Here is a 17,130-nt window from a genome sequence, read left to right as displayed (position 1 = left end):
TATCCCGGGTCGGCCTGATACCTGACGTTCCAGAACCAGAGTCCTAACAATTTCAAACTCTACTGTACAGCTCTAGCCTTAGCCACAAAAGGCAGAAAATCCACATCTGAGTTGAAGAAGCTTTTAAGTAAATATGGGTGGTGTATGTGATTTTAAGAAAAGAAGCCTGTGAGGGAACGAAAGCGACCTGACACTTCGAGGACTAGCAGACGGGAACTAGAACACGGGCCCTAGACCTTCAAAACGAAGACCGGCTTAACAGAGAAATCTCTATACTTAACCCTACGCTGGAGAGACTAGGGCAACGGAAGTTCAAGAGTATGGGGCGGGAGGTAGAGCTCACAGCGGCGCACTCCCTGCTCACCACTGCGGCTGCGCGAGCGCCGTTCCGGAAGCGGATATGCACAAGAGGTCACCGCTGGTTTTCAAGATGGCGGCCCTCAATGTGCTGCTGTCCCCCTGTGGACGGCTGCTTCGAGGGCTCCTGGCTAGCCCGATCGCGACCAGCTGGGCTCGGCTTCCAGCTCGCGGGTTCAGGGAAGGTGAGTCCTGGATCCCGGCTACCTCCCAAGGCTGAGGAAGAGGGCAGTGGAAGTTGCTTTCTCCAGCCCCCGTGCTTCCCTCCCTTTCCTTCGCGCGGTTCCGGAACTCGGGAGATGCTGGAGCTCCGGGGTGCTTGAAAGCACTTTCCAGTCCTTGGTGCTGTTATTTTCACCGCTCGCGAGTGTTCTCACTGGTGAGGGCAGGGAAGGACGGAAAGAAAGCCCTGCTTAGTTAGCAGGGACAGGAAGAAACCTGTTCCGGGATTCAGAAAAGTTTTCTTTAGAGGTCCGCGTGTTAGTTTTGCTTTCCGTATTCTCTCAGCTGCCGCCTCCTTTGTTTAAAAAAAAAAAAAAAATCCCTGGACTTTGAGGGAGGGACATGTGGCTCTCCTCCCCAGGGCCTCCCTTTCCAGTTTCTCATCTGAAAATGCTGTGCTCTGATGGCGGTTTTTTCTTCCCCCGCCGCTAGTCTCCCAGAGAGATGGAAGCCAAGGTGGAAAAGCCATCGGACAGCTGAAACACAGACGAGCGCGGGATAGTGGTTCTCCTTTTCATTAATCATAAGCCTGCCGAGGTAGCCTGAGTCAAGCCTTGAACTGGAAGCTTACTGAAGGCCAAGTACTATACTTCAAAGTGTCAAGGGATTCTGGAAAAAGAAAAAATATAGCTCTTTTCCTGAGAAGTGAGGTTCTGATGAGGTGATATGTATACATTCCAATAAATGCAACTTAGGTATTTACATGATTAACTAGATTTGGTTACCAGAAAAGGAAACCCAATTGGAAATGTGTCTTGAACAGGTTTATAAAAGGATGGAATCTGGCAGAGTGAAAAGGTCTGTCAGGACGAAGCCTTCCTTTGTGCACTGCTGGAAGCCAGAATGGATGAGTGATGTGCAAAAGAACCGATGTGGGTTTGTTTGTTTTTAAGAGTCTGGCATAGTACTGGCCAGGGATCCTTTAAAGCTGAGAGGTGCGAGAGGAAAGGAGTGATCGTTGTTGTCAGAGGGAGCAGAAAAGTTCAAAAAGAAGAACCTGCTGAGCAATCCATTGGATTTGTCTCAGGGAGAAAGCTACTGTAGCTTTCGAACAGCAGTAGCAGACAGGGCTCCTGGTGGGCCCAGCCCCAACCCGCTGGACTTGGCCTCCATCTACAGATTCAGGAGAAGTGAGGGCTGGGTCCCAGTTTGGGGAAATCAAAGGGATATTTCATGAAGAAATGGAAATAGGTGTATGTTAGAAGAATTTAGCTATGAAGGGAAGATGAAACATACAGTAGAAAGAACAACAAAATCCAGATACTGTCTGGTTAATATTAGATAAACTAATCCATTAATAAAGAAAGATACCAAAAAGATCATGCTGATGATAGAAAGGACACGGTAAGACAAAATAAGCATACACCTGTAAGATTTTTGAGGGTATCTACTAAGTGTCAGGCTCTAATAGCTGTAATTTACATATCCATTGTGCAAATCAGAGTTGAAAACAGTTCTTTGCTATGTTCCCAGAGGATGGGCAAGACGAATAGTTTTTTGTTTACAAACGAGTATTTGAGATTAGAAGTTTTTCAGTTGGAGGTTTTGTGAAATGACAGACTCTATAATCAGATGGGTCTTTGAACTTCTCTCCATAAATACCTGGGTTGGTAACTCTTCTGTTACTTGCTGTCAGACCTGAAAGCTAAATACTTGAATTGATGTGATCTTACATGAAGGAACAACCGTATTCTTTATTCTGCTTGAGAACCACCTGTCTTCAGAGCCTTTAAATGAAAAAACTTTGTCTTGATACACTACCTGTCACGCATAAGGCATAAAATATTACATATATAGTTCATTTTGACTGGTCCCGCCTGGTACATCTGACAACCAAACAATATCATACACGCAGAATTTGAAGTTGTGGGCAGGAAGCTGGGTGTTTTGCTGAAAATATTCAAGCATCCTACTTTTCAGAGTATCAAGTAGTATGATTTAATTTTAGAGTTTATGAGCACCCAGCCTTCCATGCTCTTGCCTGTAGAGACTCTCAGGCTAAAGCAGTGGTTCTCATTTGAGGGTAGTTTTGTCCCCTGGGAACATCTGGCAATGTCTAGAAGCATGTTTGGTTGTCACAACTGATGTCCCTGGCCTCTGGTGGGTAGAGGCCAGGGATGCTGCTAAGCGTCTCACAGTGCCCAGGACGGCCCGCTAGCAAAGGACCACCAGGCCTGAAATGTCGCTTGTGCTGCTGTTGTGAAAGCCTGCTCGAAAGTTTGGTAAGACGCACAAAGGCAAGAAGGATAGTGGAAGGAACAAAAGTGAAGGAAGACAAAAATGGAAATTGGGGTTTAGTCTGTGCCTGCTGCAAGCACTGTGCTAGGTTTTCCACATACATTTATTCCGTCCTCTCAACAATCTTTTCTTTTTTTCAAGATTTTATTTATTTATTTAACAGAGACAGAGACAGCCAGTGAGAGAGGGAACACAGGCAGGGAGAGTGGGAGAGGAAGAAGCAGGCTCCCAGCAGAGGAGCCTGATGTGGGGCTCGATCCCAGGACGCTGGAATCACGCCCTGAGCCGAAGGCAGATGCTTAACGACTGAGCCACCCAGGCGCCTCCTCTCAACAATCTTTAAAGGCAGATATTCCTGACATTTTTTCCACATGAGGAAATCTGGCCCAGAGGAGTTGAGTAGCTTCCCGGGTCACCCCGCTGGTAAGTGGTGGCATAGGCCTTGGAGCCAGCACTCCTCCCTCCCACCACTAGGACTGCCGTGGTGCTCCGTGGAGGGGCTGCCCTGTGGTTCTCCCACCTGAAAGCTCTCATCAGTTAACTTGCTGAAGACTGTGGAGTGCTTATGGGAAAGATTGTGTGAGATCTCATTCCTGCCTTATCACTTTTGGGAAAGAAATGTATTTAAAACGAAAACACATGTGACTCTGAATGAACAGGAATCCGCTATCAGAAACTAGTGCAGAGTGTGCTGAAATGAGTGGGAATTTTCTTCATCTTTTCCAGTTAGCTGAGGGGCTTTCTGGAGGACCTAGCGTTGCAGACAAGGATGCACCTGGCAGGATGAGCAGCCCTGTAGCTGAAAGCTTTGAGAGGGGAGTGTGTGAGTTGAGTGCTTTAAAGACTTCAAGGGACACAGTCCAGAGGAACCTGCTAGTGGATAGAGCACAGTGAAGCCTAGTTCAGAGAGACGTTCCCTCCCAGGTCCAGGGGGAAGGACGGGGTAGGTGATTAGAGAATCAGAAAACTTGAGTAGTAGAATTAAAGATGAACAGAGGGGAGTGGGGAAGGAGTTTGAGAAAAGTAGTCAATGGCCACAAGTGTAGCCACACTGCCCAAACACACACTCCCCTCCCTGACCCTCCCCCAAGACTTGTGAGTGCCGCCTTTTACCATCAGTGACTCCATGCTGTCATACTCTGCTTGGGACTTGGTTTCCATGGATCCCTTCCAAGAAGGACTTGGTCTCTGGGCACTTCCTGCGGCAGTGCCCTCCACATCATCATGGGTCCTCCCTTCCTCCACTGAACAGTTGGGTCTTGATACTCCTGCGGTTCTCTGCGTCTGTGTTTATGTGGCTATCGAGGTCTTTCTGCGTTCACTGCACTCTCACCCCAGCACTGTTTGCTCCAGACTGTTACAATTCGGTTATCTTGGACTCCATCCTAAGCGAGTATTTATTGAAGTACTCAAAGGACCTCTTTACGAGGCATAGACTTTTATTGTAGCAAAGTTCCCATACTTGGTTTCGTGCCCTTTTCTCCTCTAGGGCAAAGACAGTCTTCCTGGTCTGCTGCCGCTCTCCGCGGTAGGGGCAGCCGCGCTGTGCTGTCTGGGGCTGCTCGGCAGATGCATTGTCTCACGTGGGACGGAGTATTTGATGTGTATGAGAGAAGTGCCTATCTTAGAAGATTTGGCCCCTGACCCCAGTTTAGAAACTCCAGCTTCATGTCTTTCCTTAGTTTACTTCCGAGTAGCCGTATCTCAGAACACAAAGGTGAGTCCACCTTTTTCCGAACAAGTTGTCTGTTAGTGCCTAAGTCTCTCAGTCCACTTTTTCATGGTTACCCCCATCTTGAATGGCAAGGAGGCCGGGGACAAAACGGATCTCAGGTTTTGTTTGGTTTTGACCTGTGTTTGTACGCACACTGAAGAGCAATACTGTTTCGATTCCTATCTCGTTTTCAGAGGCTTACAATCCAGGGGCTTCTTGAGGCTTCACCCAGGCCTCCTGCGCCTGCGCTGAGACACCGCCCTGATCACTGTCAGTCTTGTAGGAGTTCTCAGGTCAGTCTTTCTGGTGTGACAAATGGACTGTAGTAGATAAGCATCTGCCTATTTATTGTTTTATCCACTGGCATGTAGTAAGATGATTCACCGGCTCAGGGTTGCTGTGTGGGGAGCTAGCGCACAGTGAAGCAAGCCACAGGCTTTGATCTCTTTTCCAGGGGCCAGTGGGATGACTTCAGGGTTTGGTTCTTTGCCGGGAGTGATGCGTGTTTTGTTAGATTTGTTTACCTCATGGTGAGGACCCAAGTGCCTCCGCGGGAGAGGAGAGGGGAACCACATGTTTATCGGCTTTGTGTTTCAGGCCCTCGTTCTGCTGGCTCAAGTGGTACCAGGAATGTGTCTCTCCTTGTTTCCTCCCAGGATTCTTAGAAACTTCCCCCTCACCTGTTGCCACTTGGATTTGGTTGCCTTCCATCCCTCTCCCAAGTTGGTTTTTTGCAAAGTTTCTGGGGTGCCTGGAAGCCCTGCTGAGCTGGGGCTCTGCCCTGCTTCTGCTCCCCTGTGTCTGTAGGTTGACACATTCCAGTGACCGTCCCTCCGCAGCTGTGCTGGCCTCCCTGCTGAGCAGCAGTGAGTCTCACCCACATCCCGTCTAGGCTGCTCTCTGTTCCGTTTGGAACAAGTAGATCCGTGTGTGTGGGGTGACTGGGGTGACGCATTTTCTTACAGGGAGAAAACTCGTTTGTCTTTGAATTGATTAGTTAACTACAGTGTTCTGGAGAAAGCCTCAGGGCCTTTCTGACCATCGTGACTCCTTAGTGTGTATCTGGAGTTGAAACACTGAGGGGCTCTCAGGTTGGTTGTTTGCAGTAATGAGGCTTTATGAATGGCCTTGCCCAGAAAACAAATGGGGGACAATTCCAGGCAGTCTGTGTCCAATTAGGTGTTGGTCACAGAGCTCAGTGATCACAGATGCTGCTGAGGGCCTCCGGTTGGGTTAGAATTGCCTCACTTTTTTCTTAGATGTTCATTCTCTTTCTCTCTTTTTGCTGTTTATTTCTTATTGCCAAAGCAGTACATGTTTATTTTAAAAACTTTAGAAAATCCAGGCGGGCATAAAGAACAAAGTAAAAATCACGTACCGCCACCACCGAGAGAAAACCAGCATTACCATTTAGGTACACACGTCTGATTGTATGTGTGCTTATGAGCGTGTTTCCAGAATGAGGTCCGTCACTTTCACTAGATTCTTTTTTTTTTTTTTTTAAGATTTTATTTATTTATCCGACAGAGATAGGGACAGCCATTGAGAGAGGGAACACAAGCAGGGGGAGTGGGAGAGGAAGAAGCAGGTTCACAACGGAGGAGCCTGATGTGGGGCTTGATCCCATAACGCCGGGATAACGCCCTGAGCCAAAGGCAGACGCTTAACCACTGTGCCACCCAGGCGCCCCACTTTCACTAGATTCTTAACACTAAGAACCTCAGGCTCTTTCTTTCTTTTTTAAAGATTTATTTTTTTTTAAGATTTTATTTATTTATTCGACAGAGATAGAGACAGCCAGCAAGAGAGGGAACACAAGCAGGGGGAGTGGGAGAGGAAGAAGCAGGCTCCTAGCGGAGGAGCCTGATGTGGGGCTCGATCCCATAACACCGGGATCATGCCCTGAGCTGAAGGCAGATGCTTAACCGCTGTGCCACCCAGGCACCCCAAAGATTTATTTATTTATTTATTTTTAGAGAAAGAGAGAGCGCGCGGATGGGAGGGGCAGAGGAAGAGCGAGAATCCCAAGCAGATCCCCCGCGGAGAGCTCAGAGCCAGGCGCCGGCTGGATCTCACCACCCCGAGATCAGGACCTGCCTGAGCCAAACCTAAGAGTTCGACGCCCCAGCGCCTGAGCCACCAGCCCCCCCCCCCCAACCTTAGGCTCTTTCTAAGCTGCGCTGCATCTTGCCTGGGCTAAAGCTGAGTAAAACTAATTGTGGGAGCCCGGCTGCTGTTGCAGTACGGTGTCGGTTCATAGGGGGCCAGTTCGCAGTCCAGCCGTGCGGACACGCGTTTTCTGCGGCGGTGGCGGGCAGTCCGAAGGGGGCCTGGCGAGGATTTCGCGGCCTTGGTGCTGGCTGGCATTGACCGAGCCTCTGCTGCGCGCTGGTTCCTAGGCTGACGGCAGCGGCTCCCCGCTTTCTAAAGAAACCGGAGAACGAGGGGGACTCTCCAAGGGCTTTGTTTGGTTGTATTTGCCAAACGTGGCGCCATTGGCTTGGTTCTTCCTTGGAATATTCTTGAAGTTGTCTTTCTTCATCCTGGTTCAGTAAGCTAGGAAATACACATGGTCTGAGGCATGTGCGCGACCTACCCGAACCCTCAGTTCTCCGGTGACCGCCTCCGACCTAAACCGGCTGAGGGCGCCCCCCTCCGTGTGCAGTTGCAGTGCTCTCCCGGAAACAGCCCGGCGCAGCCCCTGCAGGCCCCTCACCCCCACCCCTGCCACTGCCCGCTCCCAGGGAGCCCAGTGCAACCCTGCAGGGGCCGCGGGGAGAAGGGCAGAGGATTTAACTCCCACAAGTGCCTCCTAGAGCTTGTCTCGCTCCTTATCTGCCCTGGGGCCGTGCAGCCTGTGTCAGGGACTGCGCCTTCTTCAGGGTCAGAAGCCATGTTTGTCGGAATCTCGTCATGAAGGGACACACGCAGTAGGTACTTTTGAAGGTCTTTTAGATGCTTCCGCCCCCACCCACCCCAACTCTGAGGTCATTATCGCTAGCCACGGGAGGGCAGGAGCTTGCCAATTCCCTTGGTTTAGAACCAAGATGAATCTCGGCTTGGAAAGACAAAAACAGTGTGGAGACCCTTAATCCCAGAGAGATGGTATTACTTGGGCATCTGGGCTTGCCCCCACCCAGCCTCGAGGGCACAGAGCCTTGGCACTTGGAGGTGAACCCTGCACGCTTTCTTTCCCAGGTGGGGACCGTGGGAGAGTGCAGACCGAAGGCTCCGATTTTCTGTATGTGTAGAATTTGAGCTGTTATTTGAAACTCTCTGTTCCTTATTAAATGGCTGACCTGATTTTTCCCCTTTATCTCTGTAGTGGTGGAGACCCAAGAAGGGAAGACGACTATAGTAAGTATCATCGAATTGGCCGCTTACAAGCTCTTTAACCCCTGGAGCTGCCTGCGGGGAGCGGTGGGCAGGGAGGCTGGCCCCAACTGGACTCCTGGAGTCAGGAGCAGCTCCCTCTGTCACCATAAGTCCCACAGTCTGACAGCCCTGCACGGTTTTTTCAAGCTGTGCTCTGTCCTGTGGTTGAATCAGGAGCAGTCATTGTGTCTGAACGGAGGCATGGGCATCCGTTGTTTGATTAAAGTGGCTTTTTTTTTTTTTAAGATTTTTTTATTCATTTGAGAGAGCGTGCGTAAGCAGGGAGTGGGGGCAGAGGGAGAGGGAGAAGCGGACTCCCCACTGAGCTGGGAGCCCGATGTGGGGCTGGATTCCAGGACCTGGAGATCACGCCCCGAGCCGAAGGCAGATGCTCAACCATCTGAACCACCCACACGCCCCTAAAGTGGCCTTTGGTATGATAAGGTCTCAGAGGTCTTTGCTGATACGTCCTTGGTGGGGATAAATCAGTTTTTCAAAGGGGAAACCAAGGCGGTGGTGAGAGTAGAGAGCCCAAGTAAGTTGACCCGTGTCCAGGAGCCTGGATTTCAGCTCCTTTCTTTCCTGCCCAGAATGACCAAGCTACTCTTTAAGTGATGCCATTAAAAGGTGACACTCCCTGGGCCCTGGGCTCACTAGCCAGCACCATGGCTTGTCTGTTGGTTAAAAACCTAGAATGGGGGCGCCTGGGTGGCACAGCGGTTAAGCGTCTGCCTTCGGCTCAGGGCGTGATCCCGGCGTTATGGGATCGAGCCCCACATCAGGCTCCTCCGCTATGAGCCTGCTTCTTCCTCTCCCACTCCCCCTGCTTGTGTTCCCTCTCTCACTGGCTGTCTCTATCTCTGTCGAATAAATAATAAAAAAATCTTTAAAAAAAAAAAACCAAAACAAAACCTAGAATGATTCTTCATCGACCTACTCCCCCCTTTCCCTCATCGGACCCATCTCACCTCCCTTCCTCGGGGAGTCATGGGGCCTAGATTATCCTATAATCCCTAAAAGACAACGTTGTTTTCACGTGGCCTTCCGTGCTTCCAAGAAACCTCAACCACTCCACAGAGCTCCCAGAAGCCTCCGTAACTTCCATGTCAACCAGGGATTTAACCCTTCTGGCAGCCAGACAAGCTCGGTCCTCCCCAAAGCAGTCTTATCCCCAGGACGAGCCCTTAGGGTTCCCTCTTGAATACTCCTCAGCCTTTTCATTGCTTAGCCTCAAAACAGTCCTTTTTACGGGGCCCCCTCCCCTTTGGGCACCTCTTCTGGTTCCCTTATTCAAAGCCAAAACAAGCATTCACCCTAGGAACGCCATGTTGGTGGAGAAAAATACATCTGGCTTATGAGTATGGAGTGTTTCTCATGTGGGGCGTCGGGCTGCTATTTGCAAAATGAACGTGGAGACGTCGTGGCTCCTTGAGACCCGTTGAGGGAGGGAAGCCCACCCGTGCCTCCGTGGAGAGCCACCGCCACAGCTAACAGGGCACTGCTCACTTTCTGGGGCCTCGCTTTATTCATCTGCAACATAAAATCATGATGCCTCCTTCACCAGGTGTTGGGGGTGAAATTAGGTGATACCTAATTGAATTGTTATTAGCACAGAGCCAGGCATACAATGGGGAGTCAATAAATGTTACCCTGCCCCCTGCCAGGCCCACCGTAACCCCTCCCAATACCCAGCATGCACCTCCACATTTTCCCTAGCGCACTTCTCTGGTTCTGGCATGGCTGCTGTGGCCTTGGCAGAAAGTTGGGTAGCGGTGCCCTGCACAGCCCCCTTTCCCTTTTGCCAGTTTCTCCCCCAGGAGACAGTATTGCTTCCCTCCCAAAGTCTCAGACCTGTCCCAACTTCCCTCTCGTAATCTGTGGCCTCAATCAACAAGGCTTTCTAAACTCCCCCTCTTGTAATCAGAGCCACCTCCCAGATCATTGGCCTATTACACTTAGTAATTCCAAGGCTGTGTCACAGGATACAGCAGCAATGGCGGAGGTCATTGCACACGTGGCCTCAGCAGGATTTGAAACGTGGCATCCAAAATTATAAAAGCGAGGAGGAGGGCAGGGGAATATATCTTCCCAGGAGTGCACGCCTGCTCGTAAAGGCAGAGAGCGGGCGCTCTCAGCCTCGGCGCAGCTGGCGTTTGGGGCTGGCTGGGGCTTCGTTGTGGGGGCTGCCCTGGGCCTTGCAGCATGGTTAGCAGCTTCCCCGCCAGATGCCGGGCACCCCAGCCCCCAGCTGTGACAATCAAAAATGTCTCTGACATGGTCCCGTGTCCCCTGGGGGGCAAAATCCTGCCTGGTCGAGAACCGCTGGCATAGACTCGCCTCTGTCAGATGAAGCTGGAAAGGGCAGTTTCCTGAGAAGGATATGATATGTGGGATGGGAGGGAAACTTCCTTTTAACTGTGTATCCCTGCACCGTCTGAAACTTTTTACCATGTGCATGTATTACTTTTTCCCAGAGCGGGAAGCATAATGTTCTGGTGTTATGTTCTGTTTTGTTTTGTTTCTGAGGAAGGAAAGGTAGAATTCAGCTGATAGAACCCCTCCTTCTTGCCCCCAGCATTGTCTCATTGCCAGGATGCTTGCGTGCCACCGAATCACGTGTCTGGCCACCCTGAGGTCCGGTGTGCCGTAGCTGCAGGACCAGCACCGCAGCGGACGTGGGGAGACCTATTCGCTACTCCCACAGGGCCCCCAGAGATAACTTTCCCCGGCATCTCACCATTTTGGAGGGTGGCTCAAGGAGCTGAGGCTCCACGTGCCCTGTCCCTCACTGGCTCTCTCTCTTCCTCCTAGATCGAAGGCCGGTTAACGGGGACTCCCAAGGAGAGCCCAAACCCCCCCAACCCCTCTGGCCAGTGCCCCGTCTGCCGGTGGAACTTGAAGCACAAGTACGGCTATGAGGTGAGCGGAGCTTTGGGCCGACCCCGGCTCTGCAGGGCGCGGAGGCTGTGCTCCCTGGTTCACTTCAGCGGCATCCCCGCCCCCACCCCCAGCCGCTGCTGCGTCTCATGGAGCCACCAAAGACGTCCGGTGGCTCTCAAGACCGTGGATGCCCGAGGGAGCTTGAAAGTCCTACTCAGGCCACCCGCAGACATTGACTGCGCTTGATCCGGGTGGAGCCTGGCCGTCATCAGTCTGTACAGCTCCCCAGGTGATTGTGCAGGGTAGCCGGCCTTGAGAGTCGCTAATTTAGATCGTGGGCTGGTTGCGCACACATCAGACCACCAACCCTGTAACCCCGTCTCGCAGGGTGTGTTCCCAAGGGATAGAATCGGAATCTGGATTCGGCTTTGCTCCTTTTACAGGGAGGGTATATTTGAGAGTCCTCACTGTGATCTGGGGACACATGACTGTTTCCGTAGCTACAGAGACTCCTGTTTGCTCCAGCTCCCCTGGAGCTGTTCTCGCCACGGAAAGGTGATGGCGGTGAATAGAATGGGCAGCCCCCGGTCAGTGCAGGCTCTGCGCCAGGCCCGGTGGTGCGCATTACAGGCCTTCGTTCACTTGGTTTTCACAGTATCCCTAGTAAGTAGGGACTTTCTTCATCCTTGGTTTCCAGACAGGGAACTTCGAGGCTTGGAAAAGGTGATGAACTGGCTGGCCTCCCATCACCCAGCTAGTAGCAGAGCCAGGATGTAAGCTCTAGGGATGGAGAACCCAGGCAGAGCCTACTATCCTGATACTATTCTCCGTCCTCTCTAGAAGCAGGGCGGGCTTGGGAAAAGGACGAGCCCTAGAGAAATCCATACTTGTCCTTCAGGGTTCTATTGGTGACATTAAGCACCCTATTTTAGGTGGTTCAGGCTCTGGGCCAATTTGACCTGCAAGTTGTCCCTGTACCGCTCTGTGGAATGGGATGACTAAGGGCAGAGATCCCGGTCAGGTGGTGAGAGCAGGAGAGGCCACATGCCCATGGGATCTGGACAGAATGACCCAACTAATCTCCTGGGCTGAGAGCCTTGGCTCTGGGCCACCCGGCGGGGAGAGGGTGCTCCTCTCGCTCTGCTCTGCCACCCTTCTGCCCACGGACGCCCGCAGTGACAGGAAGCCTGCAGGCCACCGGGCAGTGTTCACAGCTTCTTGTGGTACAGAAGTTAGTGGGGTCGTGGCCGTACTTAGAATCCCAGCTGAAGATGGGGAAGTGAGGTCCACACCTGCCTAACCACCACCGGGCACTCTTTCTACCAGCCGTTTCCAGGAAATGGACTTGGCTCTGTTTATCCAGCAGACGAAATCCAATCCCCTCCGAGGTAAAGGCTAAAGTTGTTTTCCTTTTACCCCTTTCCACTCAGGACACCCGTTAGCCTGAGCTGCACAGAGCTGTCAGCTTGCTTGGCGGCCTACGGTAGGGCCTGGGGCTGCAGGCCCAGTTTATTAGTCCTGGATAATCCAATCTGAGTTCTTTTCCCCAGATTCTAAAGATTACAGGGGTGGGAACTGGGGGGCCCGGGTCCCTCAGGAGCTGTCCAGTGATTGAAACAAATCTGCGGTTGTACAGCGAGGCGCCTGCCAGGGCAGCGCATCGGTGTGTGGGGCAGGGCCCCATCTCCTTGGGGAAGCAGTGGCTTTTATTTAACCCCCTCAGTCACCCAGTGAAAGAGGGGAAAGTGGTCTCTTGTCTTGATTTTGGCCCTAGTTTATCCTTATGTCCTTGACTCATCCAAAGCAGTCTGATGGTCCAAAGGAAGCCCAAGAATCCATTCACATCTGGCCACAGGGCTTAGACGATGTGGCTCTTAACTTCGCTGCCCTGACCCTCCCCCCCACCCCCAGCTCGCATGCTGCCTGCGCTTGCAGGGGGCTGCAGAGGTGGAAGGGCTGTCTGAGTGTACTCTGGCCCGTGGCCTGTAGGCTGTGGGGGTGGAGGCGGTCCTGGTTTCCCCCCTTGTGTGGTTCCCCCCCCCACCTCGCCCAAGGAGAGTCACAGCCCTTTCATTACGAGGTGAGGTGCTGCCCGTGCTGGAACGATGAACACACTTCATGAAGAGTTTCTGTTCTCCGGTCTCTCAGATTCCCACGGAGATGTTGGGAGCCCTAGGGGCTGGAAAATCTTACCAACTTGGAATTTAGGTTTTGGTAGGGTAAAGGGGGCCAGCGTGCAAAAGCGCTGCATGGAGGGTGTGGTGTCCGGTTGGTTCCCAAGGGAGACACCAACCCCTTGGGGTGCTGGGGGCCACGAGGCCCTGTGCCCCGGACCAAACGCCCACTGGCTGGCTGACTGCAATTTTCCGTTCCCCCCAGGATGTTCTGCTGCTCAGTCAGTTCATCCGGCCTTGCGGAGGCCTGCTGCCTCGAAGGGTCACAGGCCTGTGCCAGGAGGAGCACCGCAAGATTGAGGAGTGTGTGAAGATGGCCCACCGAGCAGGTAGAAGGCCCTCTCAGGGCGAAGAGGGGGAAACCAGGACCCTGGTCCAGCCCCTCCTGGAAGGGATAGAGACGTCCAGGGTCTTCGCTGTACTTGCCCCCCTTGCCAACCTCCCACCCCCTTGGGCTTTCCCTCTAGCCCCCGAGAGCTGCAGGGGGAGCTGCAAGGCCATCCCACGTGTGCTCTTGTCTCCACTCAGGTCTCTTGCCAAATCACAGGCCTCGGCTTCCTGAAGGATATGTTCCAAAGAGCAAACCCCAACTCAACCGGTAAGCAAAGCTGGGTATCACGACCCCGAGCATTCTGCAGGCCCTTGGCCGTCGCTGTACTCCACTGGGAGGCCGTTTACTGGCGCTCGTCCCCCAGCTCAGAGCTCGAGTGCTCCCTCGGCTGTCTGTTCATCCGTCCCCGAGTGAGCAGCCGCCCCCTTCAGCCCCACCACTGCTGCGGTGTGTCCGACGCACGCTTCTGTGAGCGTCCCCTGCTGGCCTCAGCCTCTCTCCTCTTCCCTTCCCAGCTGGGCGCTCCGCACAGGGGCAGAGAGGGTAAGAAGGTCTGCGGGTTGGGCATTAGAATGTGCTAATCCCCTGTTTGTGACATCATACTGGGTTGCTATGGGAATGTCAGAGCACTTCTACAAACTTTTCAGTCTCCCAGCACTGGGGTTATTAAAGGGCAAATGAGGCCTTAGAAAGGGGAGGGCTTTTTGGGGTAGGGCCACCGCATATAGCTGTGCGCGTCGTGCGCGGCGGAACCTCGGCCTCCATGGTGCTCCCTAGGGTCGTGCAGTTAACCTGAGCAGCCGCACAGGGCGGGCTGGGAGGTCCTGGGCTTTTGTAGAGGAGGGAATCACCCCCAGACCCTGGAATCAGTCAGCCTGCCTTCCAGCCGAAGCAGGGTGGCCCCTCTGGTGTAGGAGCAGAATCCTGTCTCACACTCCAACAGCCATCCTGCCGGGAGCTCCCTGCCCTCCCCCGTCTCGGACACAACCACACTCACGTCTTCCCAGATCTGTAATAGCCCCTACTTGAGAGTAGATCAGGTCTGTAAAATTGATTCTGGTCTTTTCTTCTTGTCCGCCCTGTCCACGGCCCCTCCCCTCTTCAGTCTCTCCGGCTGCTACCGTAACTGCTCTCTGTAGGGCACCAAAGATGGCTGAAGCAGAGCAAGAGCCCCATCCACAGCAGACCTCCGAGGCCGATCCCCACAAAACAGGCATGGCGGGGGGGCGGCCAGGCAGCTCCAGCTCCGGATGGCTGGACTGGGGCGCAGGGCCAGAGCTGGGTCTTCACTGACACCTCGCCAGCACCCTGGCCTCATGCCCATCTCCACCTGTACCTCCCACGTGGTTAGCTGGGCCATCCGCCAGCAGCCCTGGGGGAGCAGGACATATTAACCTCTTCCTGTCTTTCCTGCTTGTGGTCTGGACCATTTGGGAGTTGAGCCCACCCTCCGGTCTGACTTGTAAAGAGACAGCAGCAGGCCTAAGGACACAATCCATCCTGCCCTCAGGCCTTTGAAGCAAGGCCAGGCTCCCTCCCCTATATCCGGTGTCCTTTAACGTGACACAGGATTGATGATGTGTGGGGGCTCTTGGGTTGCAAAAGGCCACTCTAGGGGGGAGGGGGAGTCCTGGCTACGAAGGAGTGTGAGTCTCTTGCAACAAGGGACGTTATGATTCCATCCAGAGGTCCTTGAGCTGCCGTGCACTGGCCCAGGCTCTGCTGGGCCCTGGGGAGCCACACTTCCTCCTCCTGCCCCTTCAGGAGAGGTACGAAGAAGCCTTGGTTCTTCCTAGAGCTGGAGTGTTCCCCAGAGAGCTAACTGGAGGCCACTCAGAGCCCCCCCACCCCCGCCCAACTGGCTGTTCGTGTGGCACAGGCATCAGGCCCAGGGCTAGCTGGAGCCCAGCTTCCCTCTGTTTTCTCCAGGGCGGGGGGTGGGGGCAGCTTTAGGGCAGGAGCTCTGGAAAAACTGGTCAGCCTCAGGCTCTCCTGGGGTCCTTGGTCCCAGTGAGCATTCCTTTTAGGGAGCCTGTTCCCACACTTCCGTTTCTTCCCCCACCCTCTCTGAAACCTGGGAGATGCCGGCTCGGGGACCTGCCAGGTGTTCCCCTACCTTCACCTTTACTCTGTTGCCCCAGCACCACCGACCATAGAAAAGCCAGCCATCGGCCCCACCCACTGCACAGAGGCCTCACTGTTGGGGGCATTGACATTGACCATACACACGGAGACACACACACCACCCCCACCCACCTCGTACTTGGAGTGTTGGCCAGCACTTCCCACAGCTTTTACTTCCTCTCAGAGCTGTTCCCTTTGCACAGAGCTAAGAGCAGGAAACCAAGGTCCGGGGAAGGGGAGCTCAGTTGAAATATGTAAATCAGCAATCTTTTTTTTTTTTTTTTTCAGTTTTATCTAAAAAGTCTCAACCAAGGTGATTTAATTTTTTAAATGAAAAAGTTTCTCATGTGAGGGTCTCTAGTGGCTGCTGGGTTGAGCCCCAGCCTAGAGTAGAGGCAGGGGAGGACCCTGGCTTTGCCATGGCTGAGCTTTCAGGACGAAGGGTGGGCCTCTCTGGACAGGATCCAGGTTTCATTCTGGATGGAGTAAACCCCAGTCCCAGCCGGCATGAGCCACTTTTCCGGGAACTGTCAGGGCCCTGGCCATCCCCAAAGGAGGCCAAAGGACTGTGGGCGGCAGCCATCTTCCCCCCCCCCCCCCCCCCCCCCCCCCACTTACAGGAACCTTCCTGGGCTAGGTCTATACCATGGGCCCTCACCCTTGGCTCCCATTATGGGTTGGGTGAGGGTCAGGGGTCCTGTGCCAGTGATGGCCGCCCAGGGGAGCTCCCGGAAGGCTGGGGTGACAGAGTGAGCCAAGTGGGGAAGAGGGAAGGATCTCTTCAAGCCTTACATCAGCCTCTCCTCTCCCCATTACTGAGGCCAGAGAGGAATGATCTTTCTGGGCAGCCTCTTCCTCCACCCACTCCCCCAGCAAGTATACACACAAACATTGACAACTCATAAAGATCAAGGGAGCGCGTGGCCCTGGGCTGCCTGACCCTGGCCACACACGCTTGCGGCAAGAGCCCAGCCCATCTGTTTACGGCACACTCAGCCGTTGCTCCCAGGAAAAGCCCCTGCTTCTCGAGAAGGGAAACTGGTGAAAGGCTTTGGCCCAAGGACACACTCGACCCGCTGTCCCAGTTCCAGCACGAGGCCCCGGCCCTCAAGCCACCTCCCTACCCTCCCTCCACAGGTACCTGACCCGCTGGTCGCCCCGCTCTGTCAAGCCCATCTATAACAAAGGCCACCGCTGGAACAAGGTGCGCATGGCCGTGGGGTCACCCCTCCTGAAAGACAACGTCTCCTACTCAAGAAAGCCTCTGATGCTGCATCACTGACTGGGAGCAGGGCTCCCTGAGGGTGTGACCAGAGCTCCCGCACGCGGGCCCATCCTGCCACGGCGGCCCAGCTCCTGCGGCAGGTGCGGCGGGCAGTGGGACTGACTTCAGTGCCCTCGGCCTGCCTGGCAGCAGCACCGGCAGAGGGGGGCGGTGGTGAAGGGTCCCTGAGCAGCAGCTGTGGTCTCATGACCGCCTTGGGTCACGCTCAGTGCTGGGCACCAGGAGCTCTCCCCAAAGGAGCATCATAAACCAGGCTCTCGGACTCTGCCACTGGGTGTGTGCTTACTGCCTGGCAAGTGCAGGGGGCTTGAGCCCGTTTCTAGCCAGTTCTTGAGCCCCGAGTCACTCATCTCTTGTGATAGGCCACATGAACGCCACCAGAGGACATTCCCAGGCCAAGTGGGTGCCCATGCCCTGTGTCGAGAGCCTT

The 17,130-nt window shown here is 53.8% G+C and overlaps 1 protein-coding gene across 1 annotated transcript; it reads left to right on the top strand.

Moving 5' to 3' along the window:
* Nucleotides 1–390: 390 nt before the first annotated feature.
* On the top strand, nt 391–16,969 carry MRPS18A (mitochondrial ribosomal protein S18A). The gene is made up of 6 exons (XM_002914461.4): nt 391–542; nt 7,857–7,888; nt 10,718–10,825; nt 13,166–13,289; nt 13,489–13,558; nt 16,553–16,969. Exons 1-6 carry the CDS (start codon nt 401–403, stop codon nt 16,695–16,697), a joined length of 621 nt encoding a protein of 206 aa, XP_002914507.2. The 5' UTR covers nt 391–400; the 3' UTR covers nt 16,698–16,969.
* Nucleotides 16,970–17,130: the final 161 nt, after the last annotated feature.

This window comes from Ailuropoda melanoleuca, chromosome 19 (assembly GCF_002007445.2).
Source record: "Ailuropoda melanoleuca isolate Jingjing chromosome 19, ASM200744v2, whole genome shotgun sequence".
NCBI classification, from domain to species: domain Eukaryota; kingdom Metazoa; phylum Chordata; class Mammalia; order Carnivora; family Ursidae; genus Ailuropoda; species Ailuropoda melanoleuca.
This window is presented reverse-complemented; position numbering and strand designations above follow the sequence as displayed.

What these genes read in the sequence shown, in the direction of transcription:
- MRPS18A (XM_002914461.4), top strand. Translation starts at nt 401, where the DNA reads ATGCACAAGAGGTCACCGCTGGTTTTCAAGATGGCGGCCCTCAATGTG. An exon ending in AAGAAGGGAAGACGACTATA is followed by an intron (nt 7,889 to 10,717) that starts GTAAGTATCATC and finishes TCTTCCTCCTAG; the next exon opens with ATCGAAGGCCGGTTAACGGG. An exon ending in AGCACAAGTACGGCTATGAG is followed by an intron (nt 10,826 to 13,165) that starts GTGAGCGGAGCT and finishes CGTTCCCCCCAG; the next exon opens with GATGTTCTGCTGCTCAGTCA.